Source organism: Notothenia coriiceps, unplaced genomic scaffold (assembly GCF_000735185.1).
Source record: "Notothenia coriiceps isolate Sejong01 unplaced genomic scaffold, NC01 NC01_scaffold00032809, whole genome shotgun sequence".
In the NCBI taxonomy this organism is placed as follows: domain Eukaryota; kingdom Metazoa; phylum Chordata; class Actinopteri; order Perciformes; family Nototheniidae; genus Notothenia; species Notothenia coriiceps.
This window is the reverse complement of record NW_011365510.1, coordinates 250972-268205: the sequence shown is the minus strand read 5'-3', so window position 1 is coordinate 268205 and position 17234 is coordinate 250972. Positions and strand designations below refer to the sequence as shown.

At 38.3% G+C, this 17234-nt stretch overlaps 2 protein-coding genes across 3 annotated transcripts; one reads left to right on the top strand and one right to left on the bottom strand.

The window, feature by feature from the left end:
* Positions 1 to 6881, top strand: LOC104961145 (ceramide synthase 6-like). Of its 2 annotated transcripts, none has more exons than XM_010789375.1 (4): positions 1 to 530; positions 1511 to 1616; positions 1715 to 1845; positions 6768 to 6881. In XM_010789375.1, exons 1-4 carry the CDS (start codon positions 361 to 363, stop codon positions 6868 to 6870), a joined length of 510 nt encoding a protein of 169 aa, XP_010787677.1. In that variant the 5' UTR covers positions 1 to 360; the 3' UTR covers positions 6871 to 6881. The 2 variants fall into 2 exon arrangements, with proteins under 2 accessions (XP_010787677.1, XP_010787678.1); XM_010789376.1 differs by lacking the exon at positions 6768 to 6881 and adding an exon at positions 3281 to 3369.
* Positions 6882 to 8142: 1261 nt separating this feature from the next.
* Positions 8143 to 15030, bottom strand: LOC104961144 (ceramide synthase 6-like). Its single transcript, XM_010789374.1, has 8 exons — positions 14163 to 15030; positions 13690 to 13740; positions 13493 to 13585; positions 11077 to 11205; positions 10693 to 10799; positions 9457 to 9613; positions 9257 to 9280; positions 8143 to 8428 (listed from the first exon to the last, which is right to left on the bottom strand). Exons 1-8 carry the CDS (start codon positions 14220 to 14222, stop codon positions 8252 to 8254), a joined length of 798 nt encoding a protein of 265 aa, XP_010787676.1. The 5' UTR covers positions 14223 to 15030; the 3' UTR covers positions 8143 to 8251.
* Positions 15031 to 17234: the final 2204 nt, after the last annotated feature.

Here is a 17234-nt window from a genome sequence, read left to right as displayed (position 1 = left end):
GCTTTAAAAACAAAACAAAATACATTTAGCCTTCTGTAGTGGGTTCATAAGGAAACATACACTTCTAGTGTTACTCTAAATAAGCTACACAAAACGTGGTTGACCTTTATTACGCCGTTATAGCCGGCATAACGTAAAGCGAGTGTTTTGCTTGACATTTCAACGCACCAATCAGCCGCTGAGGAGCTGATTGAGTCTACTTCCCTACACTGGGAGAGCTGAGGGGAAGCGGACGCACAGCTCGCACGGATATCTCATCATCAGCCACGGTACACGGTCAGATCGCCTGTGAGAGACCTCCGGGACACAGCGGGCCATCAACTTCTCTTTCCCCCCGGTTACGGTGTCTGCTGCAGGGAGATGGCGGGTATTTTGGCGTGGTTTTGGAACGAGAGGTTCTGGCTCCCCCACAATGTAACCTGGGCTGATTTAAAAAACACAGATGAAGCAACGTTCCCGCAAGCCGAGGACCTGTATCTGGCTTGTCCTTTAGCATTCTGCATCTTTATGATTCGGCTGGTTTTTGAAAGGTGGGTCTAAGTACGCGATAATCCAGGTGGCTGTGGTACGGGTTGTTGTGTTGAGGAAATGCTCCGGTGGATGATGCAGGCAGCACACCCCGCTGTCCATGTATATCTATCTGTTATCTAAACAATGGCATCTTATCTGGTTAGCCCACAAATCACCACGGTTGATCATCCTTGTTTCTGCAGGCCTGCAGCGTTACGCGCTGTCTGCATATGATGCATCTGTCAGAGCAAACATACAAACTCACAGTGCGGCCAAGTTACCATACCTGCCCAAATCCAGTTACTGTCCTCTCTGCTCAAACCTGAATTTAGACAAAGAGCCATGCCGGAGACCGTCTCCTTTTACTTATCCGCGTGGTTTGTTGTCACTCTACTGCTCCAGATATGACCATCTTATATTATTATTGTACAATAATCAAGCCATGATGGTACAGTCATGCATATATGGGTCAGAAGTATTTTTATAAGTATTGAGTAAGGCCCCACTACACCCCTCACACGTTAAGTACTTGTCCCTAAAAACATAGTTTGATCATTTATAAAGGGAAGATCTGCTGAAACAGTGAAGGCACCAGTCATGATGTCTCAGTTAAAATGTGTTAAATCCATGAGATTGTGCATACATCAGTTTATTTAGATAGTTACATTTGGTAGCAACTTGCATATTACTGCATCCCAGCTTGTGTTTTACCAAACGATAATCAGAAATACACACACTATGATATGACATGATATGATGACATGATACTGACTTTTCAACCGGAGAAGCTCAAGATAACCTGGGAAGACAATTTGTGTTCAAAACATTGTCATATCCTGTTAGAGTAAAAGAAGAATTGGTAACAAGCAGATGCACGTGTCCATGTGACAACTGTTTCCCAGCACCTGCAAAGAGTGTTTTGATATGCATGTGCTTCCTGGTGCCTTGTGTCCCTATCCCTAAATACTAACAATACATGTCATGTTATTTTTAATTGCAGGTTTATTGCAAGACCATGTGCCATGGGCCTGAAGATCCAAACCAACGGGCCACAGAAAGCACAACCCAACGCTATACTGGAGAAGGTTTTCACTGCTATAACCAAGGTGGTGCATGTGTTCTTTTCATATTTTGTATGTTTTATCTAATGATATGTGTGCCACAATGAAAACTAAGATATGCCGTGTTTATGTTGTCTTGCCAGCATCCAGACGAGAAAAGGTTGGAGGGTCTGTCCAAACAGCTCGACTGGGATGTGCGGACCATCCAGCGCTGGTTCAGACAACGCCGAAACCAGGAGAAGCCCAGCACCCTCGCACGATTCTGTGAAAGCATGTAAGGAAAATCAGCTTTAACACCTTATCATACAGCAAACCCTAACTGAGATGCAAGCCACTTTTCTATGCATGTTATAACATTAAAGTTTAGGAAAAATAATTTCTCCAGAATTAGTGAAGACCTTATCTGCTTTATTGCTGTCATGTATCACTCTTTTGTTTGTTGGCTATTTATCTATGGGAGACAAGTAATTAATGCTGCAGTGCTTCATCCACAAAAACATATTTTATAAGAAGGTGGCAGTAATGTAAAACTTTTGTTAAGAACAAATAATAATTTACAAATCTACCAAATATCAAAAAAGGGTAAATGCCCCTTAAAAATGGTCCCAGAATAATGTATTTTGGCAAATCAACAGAACATAACCCAAATACGTTCTGTTAAAAATGTTATAAATAAAAAGATAAGCAGCAAATCCTCATTGTAGTGTAGAATATCCATTAAAAAGCCACTACTAGGCTAATAGGATTTTAACTTTATGGGCCAATTACCAGAAATGATAGTAGTCAAAAAGCAGATGTGCAGCTTAAATGTATTATATAAACAATACAGGTTCCTAAATTCACAGTATTGGTAGATGAAACCGGTAGATGTTTGGCATTTTTGCCCGAAAAATTACTGAAACAAAGGTAGCCAAAGTTGCCAATGCATTCTCAATCGATTGACTAATCAGTTAATCCACCAACCATTTATGCTTTACGCACAAACAAAAGCATAAACTTCAACAGCAATCACAATAGTATTTAGTTTTGTTAAAACATCACTGTATCTTCCATGGCCCATGAGTTTTGATGCTGCTGTGCGATAATAGTCAAACGTGTCCCAGTGCAGGCAACAAACCCTCTCAGGCTGTAATGGAGAAATGGCTAATCTTTAGTAAAGCATTTGCCATCAGGGAAATTGTAGTTACTTAGCAGTGCGATGTTAAAGGCCATCAAGCGAGCGTGGCTGTCAGAGCACAGTCATGTCAGACACCAGTACAGCCAATCTGGCAGTTTGAGACACAGGGAGCCAACATCCTCTGCTCCGCCTGAGGCTGCTGTTCACTCAGTACAACACTGCTGGCTGGTAAAACCACTGGACTCCTGTTACAACATCACACAGGAATCTGAAAATAAACTGTTTCCTTGCTTGAGCTTTTTGAACATGATTAGCTGGCATTCTATCTCTCTAAGTAACAATTGTAGCAAAGCCGTTATCAGCATGCAGCATAATTGACTGCAGGAGATATTAGGCTGTTGCAGTAGTTTGGCTAAGTATACTGTCTCATTTGCTTACAGTGCAATTTTCCAAACCCGTCCGGCTTCAGGCCTTCCAGCAGCGATGGTGCTGTAATTAGGCGTTCATGCACAGCTGTTGCAGACTGATAGCATTCTTTGTCTATCAGTTTTTCAGACGTCTGATCTGTTGTCTCGTCTTTTCATTATGCAAGCAGAGAGAAGAGCAGTGCACATGTGGCCTGGAAATAATGAAGACCCTGCATAGAGTTTTTCTACCAGCTTTTGTTACTGCCTCTTTTTTCCCAAGATATATTGTACATAAAACAAAGAAAATTCTAACAAGTATAAGTATTGATTTTGTTTTTCAAGACATCCACAGTAACCTCTCTCTTACAACAGAAACCTGAAATCTTTCCAAAATGTCCTAAAACAGGTTCATTGCAAGTAAACATATCCAGATTAAAAGGTGTTTACCACTGTTTACAAAATTGAACATGATACTACAGTAAATGACAAATTAATATGAACAGTTTTTTCAGTGTAGTTTCACCTCAAAGTCCCTATTCTCATCAGTTGGTCAGGGCGGGCTGAGGAAGAAACATTTTTTGAATGTCCTCAATACTCCCTCTTGTCTCATCTCATCTTCCTCAATCCTTTCTCTTCTCTACTTCACTGAGTACAAAGAACATAAATAGGATATGTAATATGTGATAAGATATACAGTGTATTTGTTTGACAAAACTTAATGTTACTAAAGTAGTTACTATTTTGATCTTGTAATGTCTATCTTTGGCTTCAGTTAATGTATGATGTACAATATATTTCAATAGGTTTTGACGTATGTTTTTTAGATTTAAAAAAAATGTCAGATATAATATATTACAACCATATTTGATATTTTAAGGAATTGTTATATATGAATTCCCTTTCCTTCCAAGAGTTAGTAGAGAAGATTAATAACAAAAAACAGATTTACTCATTTTATTCTTAGCAAAAAAGAAAATAACTGCATTTCCCAAAAGTGAATGCTCTTGCTTTTCCTTATTTTTTCCTGTGACTGATATGTTGGGTCTATGATTTTCATAACTTTCCGCCTGCACACCTCTCTAAAGGCAACTCGGCAGACACCAAGCCGGCAGTTAATAAGCTTGTTTGTGTTCAGCCAAAGCTTTTATAGGACAGCTGAGAGATGAGCCATTAACATGTGTTCTTAGGGAGGACAGCCACACCCGTGTTTTTCTTAAATTAGTTGCAGTCATCTTTTACCACATTTAAATAACTGGCTATGAACAAGCTTTTTCATTTTGATTTTTTTTGATGAGGCCTGGTAATAAACGCAAATTAGACGAGTAAACAAAGGTGGAAGGAACAGCCATTACTGCCTGGGGAGTAAAGGCAGTGACTAAATATATATCAAGGTTTTTGCACAACTTAATGCTTATCAAAGCGTGAGCTTCATGACTTAATTATGATGTTAAAGCATCCAAATGCAAATAGTTGCAGCCAGCTGGTACTCAGACTACCAACCTGGAAAAGTGACAACATGGAATTAAATGATCAAACATTGTCCGCTTGATATCATTTTATTACAAAAAGTAGATCTGTGCTCATTCTGAGTTTTTAATCAAATCAAAGTCCCCCCACCCCGCTACAATTGCTGCCTTCTGCAAACAGCTACATTTGTTAGTAATGATATATAGATGATCATCTTATATGGTGAATGGTTCATTCATGTATTCAAGCTATTATAAAATATGCTGTCATGTACCACAGCACTTTAAATAAACCTCCTATTATTGTGCCACATTACCTACAGTTTTTAGTTGGTGTACAGGCCAAGTTCATCAAAACACTACACATCATTTGGCTAGCCACAGATAATATCCGGCTTGTAAAAGTGTATTTAGCTACTTTCTGCAACAATAATGATAGAAAGTAAACGGCAGCTCTATGATAATAATATGCTTAACATTTAAAATATCTTAATCAAGACTTCTTGAAAGAAACTTAGCACACAATGACAAAAAACAACATATGTGTCTGACTCTGGGGAAGAAAAACTATTCACGGGAATTCAAGGTGTGAGTCATTGTGATTGTACATGTATAACAGCGATTCAACAGCACTTGAAACAGACTCTTGCAGGCGCGATGAACCAGTTGCCATGCAACAGTCTTTACTGTGTGCCAGGTAGACTTTAATTTAGTTAATTTGGTTTTACAATAGTGTTGATCAAGCACAAAGAGCAGTTAATAATGGTCTCCGTGGGCCTTGTGTTAACATGCTTAGAGATTCTCCAGCATTCATTACGGAGCTACAACTGAAAACCTTGAACAAACATTCTCATAAAATGACTAACTCTGTTGTGCGTGCACGGAGAAGCTGATTTATCCTGTTCTCTTTTTGTTCGTGTCATGTTGTGTTTGGAGGCTGTGGATGTCAAAATGTGTTTGATTTGAGTTCAGCCGGAAAAACCACACGGCACGACCTTTGAGTATGCAAAACCTTGTCTCACATGGCAGCTTATACAGCTTCTGTCACTGCCACGGGAGTCATCAGATGTCCCAGAAGTGAAGCTTTGTTTTGTGCCTCCTCAGTTCTTCTCCCTGAATGCTATTGCATTGTAATCAGAATTGTATGTTTTATATATACTAGAATTAAGGCTCCCATAGGAAAAAATATGTTATATACAATTCTAAACATATCTATTTTGTGTAATGCTCTGACAACACAAAATAAACCAACAGGGGGTCTCCAATTCAAGCCATACAGACAAATTAGCTTTTGTTCCCTAAAGAGACACATGGTATTGTCTGATGCAACTTCCAGTGATGTGTAGTTAAGGGGCTTGCTATTAGACCAGTCTTAAATGCTTCCTCCCAGTTGCTGACTGTTAGAAGCCAGTATATATACAGTATATATATATATATATATATATATATATGCACATCACCCTGCTCAGCAAGGCTTTGATCACTGAAGTGTCAGCTGAAGCACTCTCTTCTCTGCCTGTAAGCCCAGACCTCATTATAACGTTCCCTACCATTGTGTTGCCGTAGTTACTGTACATTATGTGCAGGATTATATAAAGCTCGGATCAAGATGGGCTGGGACATTTTCGAGTGTCTTGTCTTTTTCACTCACAATTTGGAAGGTTCAGTGACTCACCCCGGTTAGAGTTTGATAGGAAATAAGAGGACCTCACACCACTTCTAATCTTTGATTACAGGCATGACAGCCACACTGAGCCACAGTGTGCTGAATGTAGGAACAGAAGTACAAAAGTAGGATACCACAAATTGTGTTCACATCCCCCGGTAAACTTGTGTTTTTACTATATGTTGTTTTGACTTCAGGATGTGATGCAGCTGTATTACTACCTGCTTATTGGTTTTAGCTGATTGACACTTTGATTTTCTCTATAAATTAATAATCTCAATCCCAAATTATAGTATGGATTAAAAATGAGAAATCTAATTGGAAAAAAAAGCTGAATGAAAATAGTTGAACACACACTGCACGCAGCTAAGGGCCCATTTTAAGGAGCATGCCCTCCACATTAGCCCATAGCTTACTAATACCACTGCAGTTATGGCCAAAAAACAAAAGATTGTCACGCAAATCTAAACAAATTAAATGTTGAACATTTTGAAATGTATATTTAATTATATATATATGTTCTTTCCTTATTTCTTTCAGGTGGAGATTTACATTCTATCTATACATATTTACTTATGGAGTGCGTTTCCTTAAAAAGGTAAGTTTTCCTTACTTACAGATGAGCACCAGAGTGCTGCTATGACTTAAGGTTAGAATGAGTCACTGAGTTCAAATCAATTTTTCTCTACTTCACATTAAGTTCATGGCAAGCATGGAAATGTTGTGGTTGCTCGCATGGTTAGAGCCTAGTCATGAGGCTGGCAAGTAAATGGATGGTGTATGGGACTCATTTAAGGCAATTTGTAAGAAAGCCTAGTGCAAAAAGTAGTCTTTAATAATGGATCATACAAGGAAAGGAGAGCAGAAAATGAGCTGATAATAAAAAGCATTACCAATGCTAAATATTGCCTTTCATTAAATATGCAATCCATTTTTCAAAGTATGTACAGTAGCCAGAGGTGGGAGTAAGTCCTACATGTGCAAGTCATGAGCAAGTCTCAAGTCTTGACCTACAAGTATCAAGCAAGTCCCAAGTCACTGTGGTGAGAGTCAAGCAAGTCAAGTCAAGTCATACGAAATTCTGATGAATAAGCCCAGTTTCCGCATTTAAATCAGTTAAAAGACAGTGGTTATGAAAATGGATTCAACCCACACTATGATCTTCATTACATACACAGTTAATTATTTGAAATCTAATTTAGACCAATGACAATCATATTAGATTCATATTAACCCTAGAACTGCAGACAATATAGCAAGGACTCAATCAAAAAGTCTGTTCAAAAAGGCAGAATTCCAGTTAAAGGTCCCATGTCATGGCCATTTCCACTGATCATAATTCCATTGTTGAGGTCTACTAGAATAGATTTATATTGTGCAATTTTCCAAAATCACTTTGGTTTCTCATACAGCATCTCTGTAAACTATGTGTATTCACTGAATTTCACTCTTTGCCTTTAACGGCTCGTTGTAGCTCCAATAGCTCCAGCCCCCACCCTCAATGTGAGCACAGTGTGCTCTGATTGGTCGGGACGTTGTGAATCGCGCTGAGCTCCGTAGACGTGTGGTTTCCTTGTTTCGCGATACACAGCGAAACACAGCCAAACTCACCTTGAGCACACACAAAGTCACAGCCGAAGTAAAAACAATAAGTGTGGCTTGATATTGAGTAAGAAAAAGGTTGATAAACGCTGTGAGAATGGGTCTGCAGAGAGAATTTCGCCTCGATCCCAACTGTCTGTTATCAGCCTGCAGCCAGGGAGGAGAGATCAGCAGAGCTGCCTGCACTGAGTGTGTGTGTGAGGAAGTTAGTTACTTAGCAGTGCGATGTTAAAGGCCATCAAGCGAGCGTNAAACTCTCTCTCTATCTCTCTCACACACACACACACACACACACACACACACACACACACACACACACACACACACACACACACACACACACACACACACACACACACACACACACACACACTGATGGATGGTGTCTGTAGCATGGCTCCAGTGTTGTGATATCAGATTGGTCAGTGTTCGTCGGGATATGTGGCCCCTGTCAGGTAGCCGTTGGTCCCGTGATTTTTGTTGGTCCCGTTGGCGGTGCTGCTGCTGCTGCTGCTGCTGCTGTGTTGTTTGTGATTGGCTGGGGAAGTTTCCTCCTCATCAGAGCTGGACTCGATGTCGCTGCGGTCGTCTTTAGACACCTGCAGAAATAACAGAGGGTTATTGGAGATTAGATTTTTCTCATTAAAATTCCTTTCTGTGTCAGCATCTGCAGCAGCCATGTGTGGCGGTAGTACAAATGGGCCTTTGTGTGTCCAACCAGTAGGTGTTGTGCCAATCAATATCAGGCTACACGCTGTACATGAGGCTGCAACTTTATTGATCAATCTTGCAGTTGTTAGTCCAAATGATTGCTTTATGTTGTGTTTTTTTTTTAAAGGGTATTCTTAACTGATATCCTCTTTGTTGATTGCACTTATTGAACGTTGCCTTGGATAACATTTTCACCTAAATTAAATGTAATCTTGTTTTATGTGAGAAAATAATCAACATTATTATAATCAAAATTTCCCAGCATCTGACTGTTTTTTTTAAGTTTAAATCCTTAACATAAATACATTACATTTACATAAAAGAGAGAGGCAGCAAAACCTCAAATCTTTTCAGAAAATGTCTGGCAATTTGGCTAGATAAATAGATGCCAGTAGATGCTGGGATTTCCCCCAAATAAGTGAACATTTGACCTGCTAGTTGCACTAGATAAAAGGGGGAAAGTGAATATCGGTGCAAAATGTTATAGTAATATGTAAAATATTTAGTAAGATCTTTCAGTCCTGAACAGCGTTGTTGAACTGACAAATGCACATTAACATACCTGAAGCTAGGCTGCAAGTATATGCAATGATTAGATAAACAAACTGACAGAATCATGATTTACGAAACGTATACATGGCTGCCCAAGACATGAAATTAATCTAAGCACACAGTACAAGAATGTATACATGATGTTCCCTTTTGAGGCTACTTACATGCAACGGATTCCATTTTCCCACCTTGGCGGATGCAGGTAAGCAGAAAGAATGGAAAGGGACAGTCAAAAGTGGCTATTGACAACACTACACAGTATTTATTTATGAACTCGCAGCAAAACAGCCTATTATGCAACAACAGGTATAAGTGGAAAGATTATGCAGAGGACTTGAAAGAGGAGCCGAGTGTAATGACTCACCTTCCCTTTTGAGATGGCTCGACACGCTGTCTTCACTATGAGGTAGGACCAGAAGGAGTGAAGCAGCTGCAGCGAGATCAGAAGCAGGTTGAAGACCCACCATGACGGGTATGGCCCTACAATCTCCCAACTCTCGAACAAGGTGGTATTTAAAATCCTTCCATGGCAACAGAGGGAGAGGGAGATAATTAACTTGATGAGTTCAATTAGAAACACAGAAGGGGGTAAAAGTGCTTTCTCTTAACAGGGTAATTATAGTACAGGTAAACAAACAGAAATGTGTGTGTTCGTTAGCAAACCTGTGCAAGTAGTTTATAGTCCAATTCATCGAACAAATCTAAATGTAATTTAAATTACTAATTGATTTAAAAATCAGAAGCCTGGTTAAATATATCCCTGAGACAATTCCTTCAAATGACTGTCTGTGAATCATCCTCTAGATACTGAAGCCATGGCAACAGCTTTACAGTAATGACAACTTTATTATCGGTGTGATGGGGGTTCACTGAAACGTAGTGTAGCATAGAATGAAACACAGGTGTGGAGCTGTGGGGTATTGGCTAAACCTGTTTTAAGGCTGTTATACTAATTACAAGCACCTGTATTTCAGATAAACCTGAATTATTGACAATAAACTTGAATCTAAATGCCTTAAATATAATTTGTATGCTGATCGAAAATCGATGGTATATCAAGGAAAGCAGACACCTGCAGGCGTGTTTTCACACTAAAGGTGTGATAACACTGCCGCTGATGGCTTTAAGATCACTGCTGTGCACACTTTCAAGGACTAAGACTGATTTGTGTTAAGAAATAACATAAAACCCTGAAAGAAAATAAATGTAAAGCAGCATCACAAAATGCTGAAAGATCCTTATCAGAAATAAAACCCTTTGATGTTTTAACAATAAGATGAAAACCATAATGTGTTGCCTTTCATTTGCCGTTTTCTTTGGCTTTCTTCAAGGGGTTCAAGCTGCTGTATCCATAGTAACTATTACTTAGCAACAACATTCACAAAGTGTGTCTGCAAACCGTTGTGGAGAAAGTAGTTAAAAAAGCACTGAAATCTTTGTGGCACTGACAAGTCACATTGGGGATGCCAAAAGTACCTGTGCTGCCCATGTGTTTAGGTCTCTGACTGTGACTGTATTATAAATGACAAATGACTATTTCAGTGAAGTCGGACTTCAGAAAGATGCTAACCATGACACACATATACAGAATTGCACTTACCAAACAGGATACACTGCCAGTCTGGAGCTTATGAAGATAATTGCAAACATTGCAAACAAGAGGTTGCACAGTATCTGACATTTGGCATAGTTTGCCATTTTGGCAGCCTTTGTAGAAAAAGAAAAGAAACAATCATTAATCTTGGGAACAAATGCTTGAAATATCTCTCAAAGTATTTCTAAAATGGATATCTTTGAAATATCTAAAAAAAGATTTTAAATGGTCTCCAACGAAGAGCATGCACTGTGCCTGTATGATTAAGTGTTTCATGATGTACATGATATTAGACTGGAGTTGAGTTTAGATAAAGCTAAGTAAACTCACACACCCAACCATGGCCAAACTCTCCATCCACAGGCTTTTTGTTTTCTCACCCATCCTCACCTCTATTAGCACGTCGGCTGCATCGTGGAGACACATGACCAGCGCTCCCACTCGGGCCATGTTGTTCACGTAGGAAAAGGTGATGAGGGAGATTGTTGCAACATGGTGCAGGAACATGATCAGGAAATCCTAGGGACAAAGTTGTCAAGGAAATGTCACACAACTAGAGTAAGCACTGCCTCGTGGCTGTTTGAGTCACTGCATGCGGTTCATACTCATAGCATCTAGTGCAGTTCAGATGTGTGATTGAGTCAGACGGACATGACTGCACACACCATAGCAGTTTGTTATTGCAGTAATACATAATAGTTTGTACTTAAAAACGGCCAGGCAACTTCTGACGACTGAATACTGAGTAACGGCCGCATTGTGTGTACGTCATGATTGTGGATCAATGTCTTTTAAAATAAAACCTTTGTCTTTGTGAACTGTGTTCGTCATGTACAACTGGGATTGGCACAGCGCTTTAAAAAAGGTATTAACAGTAATGATAAGCCAATGATTTATACCCACAAAAGAAACACGCCCTCAGTGTCAGAGGAATGGCGAACACTCCGTGGGGATGCAAGTGTGTGATTGGATTACGTGTTGAATACTGAATGTGTTGGTAATGATTTATATTGTGACAAACTGGAAAATAGCCATTTCTAAATATGTTTGACATCTGTGGTGGGGGAATCATTCAAGACCTTAAGTAAAACATACTCCATACAAACAAAATGTATTTCAATTATGTCATTATTACTGATGCATTAGTCAGAAAGCAGTATTTTACTGTTGTAGTTGGTAATGGTGAAGCTGCCTTTTAGTGATTGTATATACTGTATGGTAGTTTTTATTTATGACAATGTATTATATTTTATAACCACATCATATGTAGAATTCTATTTGCATTTTAAAGTGATTGGTAACTTTAGATTAAAATAGGTTATGTTAAAATACAATAGAAATACTCATGTGTAGTATAGTACTCGCAGCAAATGTTCTTAGTTACATTCCACCATTGTTTAAAAATGAATCAAATCTCAGTAAAAAGATATCAAACAAAAGGACATTTGAACCTGAGCTCGCAGTAATCTGAAACATAGTGTATTTAAAAGTCAAGTATACAATAGTAAAGCTTTAGTCCTGTCTTGTCATTTTGTTCGGGCTTGCCTTGAATAAACTCCAGGAGACTAGGGGTGCAGACAGGTGGCACAGGGAGGCATTCCTTTAGCAAATCTTAAGAAATGCCTCAGCTCAAAGCAACCAGAACCAGTCCAACATGGTGACAGCATGAGGAGGGAGATGAGAAGGAAGAGTAATGATGCAAGATACAGAATGAAAGCAAGGCAAGAGTGTGCAGGGAGAACATACTGGAATTGGCAGGGGATGCAGAGGACCTCCTCAGTGTAGTGCTGTGCATGAAAAAACTGAAAGGAGAAACAAAAACAGACAACATGCCAACAGTCAACAAAGAGATGACAGAGTGAAGGCATACACAGCATGGCATCGTGGGGGCTGCTGCGAGTGCGGTGAGTGAAGTGTTGTTGTGGAGAGGGGAGAGCTGGGATGGACTGGAGACAGGAGTACGATCATGGCTGGAAGGCATGCAAATTGATACTTGATGAACCAAATGTGAAGCAATATTCATGACAAAAAAAAGGAGATGAAAGTGGGTTGAAGAATTTTTGAACAAGCTGATCTCAGTTCTTAGAAACCCTGACTAAGTTGGACATCTGGAACTTTATTTAAAGTACACAGTAGTGTGTGTATACATCTGATTGTAAATAAGAATGTAAAGTTAATGTCAGCTGGAGCAGCTTACTGGGAGCAGCTTACTGGAAGCATATAAAGATGAAAATACTAGTGCTACTGTGTGTGTTCTGATCCATGAAATATTTTAGGATTAAGAATGAATGCATCCCTAAATCGAATCCTCTTTTCTATTACTTTTCTTTCAATGAAGAATTCTTGCCTGGGATAATTATCTATACAAATAAAAGGCTAAACTTGAAAAACATCATATTTGAATATTTTCCAACACCACACATCATGTATGGGATACAAGAGCACAATATTTTTGCTGAAAAACTTTACACAAATAGTTGAGGGAGTTTATGTGAAGTTTAACTGAGACAATTTCTGAATGTTGGAAAAAGTGTTAATCCTTTATGCCCTCGCAATATTATGTTATTTCACACATCAGTGAGGCAGAAAGCAAATATGGTCACAAGCAAATAAAATGATGTCCCTTTTTTGCGACGGAACTACTTACAATGGCATAAACAAAAACCGAAATGAACAGAAATGTCTGTATCCATCCCAAAATAAGTAATTTAAAGTGTCGTATTTTGCATTACTGTAGATCTTTTTCTACGTTTCATGTTATTAGAGATGCGTGATGTATGTCTTGGTGTCTTGCAGTCATTCTTACCTTCCTCCTGATGTCTGTGAATTGTGAAAAGAATAAGGACAGGTAGAAAGACAGCTCCAGTATATAATAATAATGGATGTCCACAGTCAGTGGCTGCAAAAGACGAAAAGCAACAAGGTTAAAATAAACATTTGAGAAGTGGGTAGTAAGTAATCTTGCTATGATAATTGAGTATGGATGTATTAAAATCCTTTTACCTGGTAAGGGTAGTTGTACCAGCACTCTTTAGTGTTCCAAAGCCATGTACTCTGCAGAAAATAAAAACAAATTAAGTTAAAAATCAATCGTTTTTAACCTAAATAATATAAAACTAATAAAACAAGATAATAACTTAAAGTGACAAAGGTTAAGACACCACTGTAAAACCATTTGCTTTGAAAACTCCAGGGAGAACGCTCCAAAGACTAAAATCCCTGACAACATCTCATATGTTACATTTTAATATAAAGCCTAGAAAGAGCAGGCTCCATTAACAACAATATAAATGCAGTGATAGGCTGTTCCCACACATACAATTGGAGCTAGTTCAATTTGTAATTTCAGATCCAACACATAAATATCAATGTGAACAATGAACAATGAAACATTCCCTTGATGGATTCTGAATTAAATCAAAGTGGTTTCTAAAATTCTGAATAACTTGTTTGAGAGATGTTTTTATAGTGCTTACCCTGCTATAAAAGGAAGCTGGAGTAAAAAGGAACAAGGGGGTGGGGGTGGTAAACCTCATATTAGTTTATTATTCATAACATAATGCCATCAAGACAGCAAGAGAAATGGTAACTATGATACATAAGAATGAGTTAAGCAAACAGTGACCCATCACTGTTACTGAGTTTACGTCTCCTGCACTCCTATGCAGAGTAGACTGCTCTATTAATAAATCCCACGGAGACTGGAAGGAGCCTGCAGCGGGGATTGCCAGGGAATGAACTATTTTCACAAAGTGCTTCATCATGCAACTTGTGTCTTTGAGAGATTTTTTCCCTACTCTGCGATTACACCAATGACAAAAATGTGTGTGACTAAAACTTCTAAAACAAGGAGAGCTGAACTACGCAGACATTGTGGTGACATACATGAGATTATTGAGTTCAAATAGTTAACATTGGCGCAGAATGAAAAAGTTAGAAAAGTGCTTTGAAAAGAGCACTTCAGAGATAAATGTTGAGTCAGGGCTACCATAGTTTTTAAGCATGCATGTAGCTAACATTAGCCGTTTAAGCTAATGTTTTTGCTAGCGGACGCAGAGGATAGCCTATCTAGAATAGTAACGTTCAATGCAACACTGCAGTTGGTTGGGTTTTCTATCTTAGAAACAAACTGGTCCTTCAAAAGGTTACAAACACCATGTAGTTAATCTCAATTGTTGTTTTGCAGCAGACATTAAAGTAACCCTGCACATACTTCATGGATGACACCTAACAATAGCACAAACAAACATTGACTTCCATAAGCAGACAAGCACCGTAAAAAAACACAGTTCATTCCTGAGCGCTACTGTCAGAGGTGGGGACTTGCTTGACTAACATTGATGAAAGACTTGACTTGCCTTTGACTTGGTATTCATGACTTGAGACTTGACTTAAGCTTGAGATAGATGACTTGAAAGGACTTGACTGTTTAAAATTAAATATTTGCACACAAACCTGGCAACCCACTAGAAGGCAGGAGTCTCAGTTAACATGGCAGCAACATGTTTTTACTCCAAAAATAGTGAAGTTTGGATTCAAGGATTATTTTGTCGATTACGATAATAAGAAGAGAACAGCGGTATGCAGGGTCTTCAGCATAAAGATCAGTGACACGACCACCACAACATCCAACTTCATTCGTCACTACAAAAAAAAAACACAGAGAAAGGTGCGTGCATGTGTTGTGTTAGCTAGAAAGCTAACGTTAAGTTTAAGCTACGTTAGACTTGGTTTCAAATCAATTAATTGCAAAGAGAAGACAAAACGGTAAATGAACACGCCAAGGGATTCATTTGGACTAACCCTGATACTGACGGGCTGTCAGGAGAGAGAGAGAGAGAGAGAGAGATGCCTCGTTTATTTCCCCTGTGTTATTATCAGAAGTTACTGTACACTTTTGAATAATGTAGTTCATCTACTTTTAGTAGTTTGTTTAAATGTTTTAATTATGTTGTTTTTGTTTGTAGAAGTGCATCATTCCTTGATTTATTGTAAAATGAATCTGAACTTTTTGATCTGTTATGATGATATACTGAAGCAATTTCTAAATTAACCCAATTAACTGAGTTTTAAATCGTCCTACTTAGTTTATAAGGAAATTATGAAGAGTAACAAATTAAATGATTTGAAAATGATATCTATGTAGGTGCTGACACTGTTGGCGGTTCTAGTGTTAACAGAAATTTAAATTGAATATGTGTAATGGCAAATGCCATATATGATTTTCTTACCTGGAATTCTGCCTTTTTGAACAGACTTTTGAAAGTCCTAGCTATATTGTCTGCAGTTCTGGGGTTAATATGAATCTAAAATGATTGTCATCGGTCTAAATTAGATTTCAAATGATTAACTGTGTATGTAATGAAGATCATAGTGTGGGTGAATCCATTTTCATAACCACTGTCTTTTAACTGATTTAAATGCGGAAACTGGGCTTATTCATCAGAATTTCGTATTACTTGACTTGCTTGACCAGAATTTCGTATGACTTGACTTGACTTGCTTGACTCTCACCACAGTGACTTGGGACTTGCTTGATACTTGTAGGTCAAGACTTGAGACTTGCTCATGACTTGCACATGTAGGACTTACTCCCACCTCTGCAGTGATTGGGTCAGAGCTTTAGAGGCTTAAAGAGAATGCGACATGCCAATATAATTGATATTTCACTAGGATGCATTCTGAGATAATAGTGANAAAATATATTTATAAAAAATAAATAACATCAAAAGACAAAACATAAGAAAAAACACACCCCCAGTATGCCAGACTACTGTATGTTAAAGTAGCATGCTTTAAGCATGCTACTTTAACATACAGTAGTCTGGCATACTGGGGGTGTGTTTTTTCTTATGTTTTGTCTTTTGATGTTATTTATTTTTTATAAATATATTTTGCAGATGGTGATGCATCTATTTTACTTTGACGTTTAGTGTTAAAGATAAAATAATCTTGAATGATACGGCTGTTTTTCATACCACACATCATGACGAGTATTAGCAAAATGCTAAAGACCTGGGTTTACTTTTAAAGCTACACCCCCAAAGATATGCCAAAATGTGTGAGATGCTCACATTTTAAAACACATTCTTCACTAAACTGTATGTGAGATGTCAAAAACAGTATTATGTGTGCGCATCAGATATGGCTAGATGCTGTTTTTCCTATTAAAGCATTTTGTTAAGTATTCTGATACATTTCTGGTAAGCATTTCATAAAAGGCCATTTGTCCTCTTACGAGGCAGACATGAGTTGTTTGAGTTATTCAATAAAAAATAAACATGAAGATTACAAATGTGTTTGAGTTTGTTCAATAATTGTAAAGAAACACTGTTTATGAAACCCTGAGGGTGAATTTGAATTTTAAAATGAATTAAATATGATCATTCTCCCATAAATAATGATGAGGGATCAAATGCAAATAATATTTGTATACTCACAACATATGACTTACCGACAAATCCTTGCCTCTGCAGTTCCCCTGAGCTCTACCAACCATTTTAGTGTCTTTCTGCTTCTAGTTTCTGTTTGTACCAACAACTTTTGGT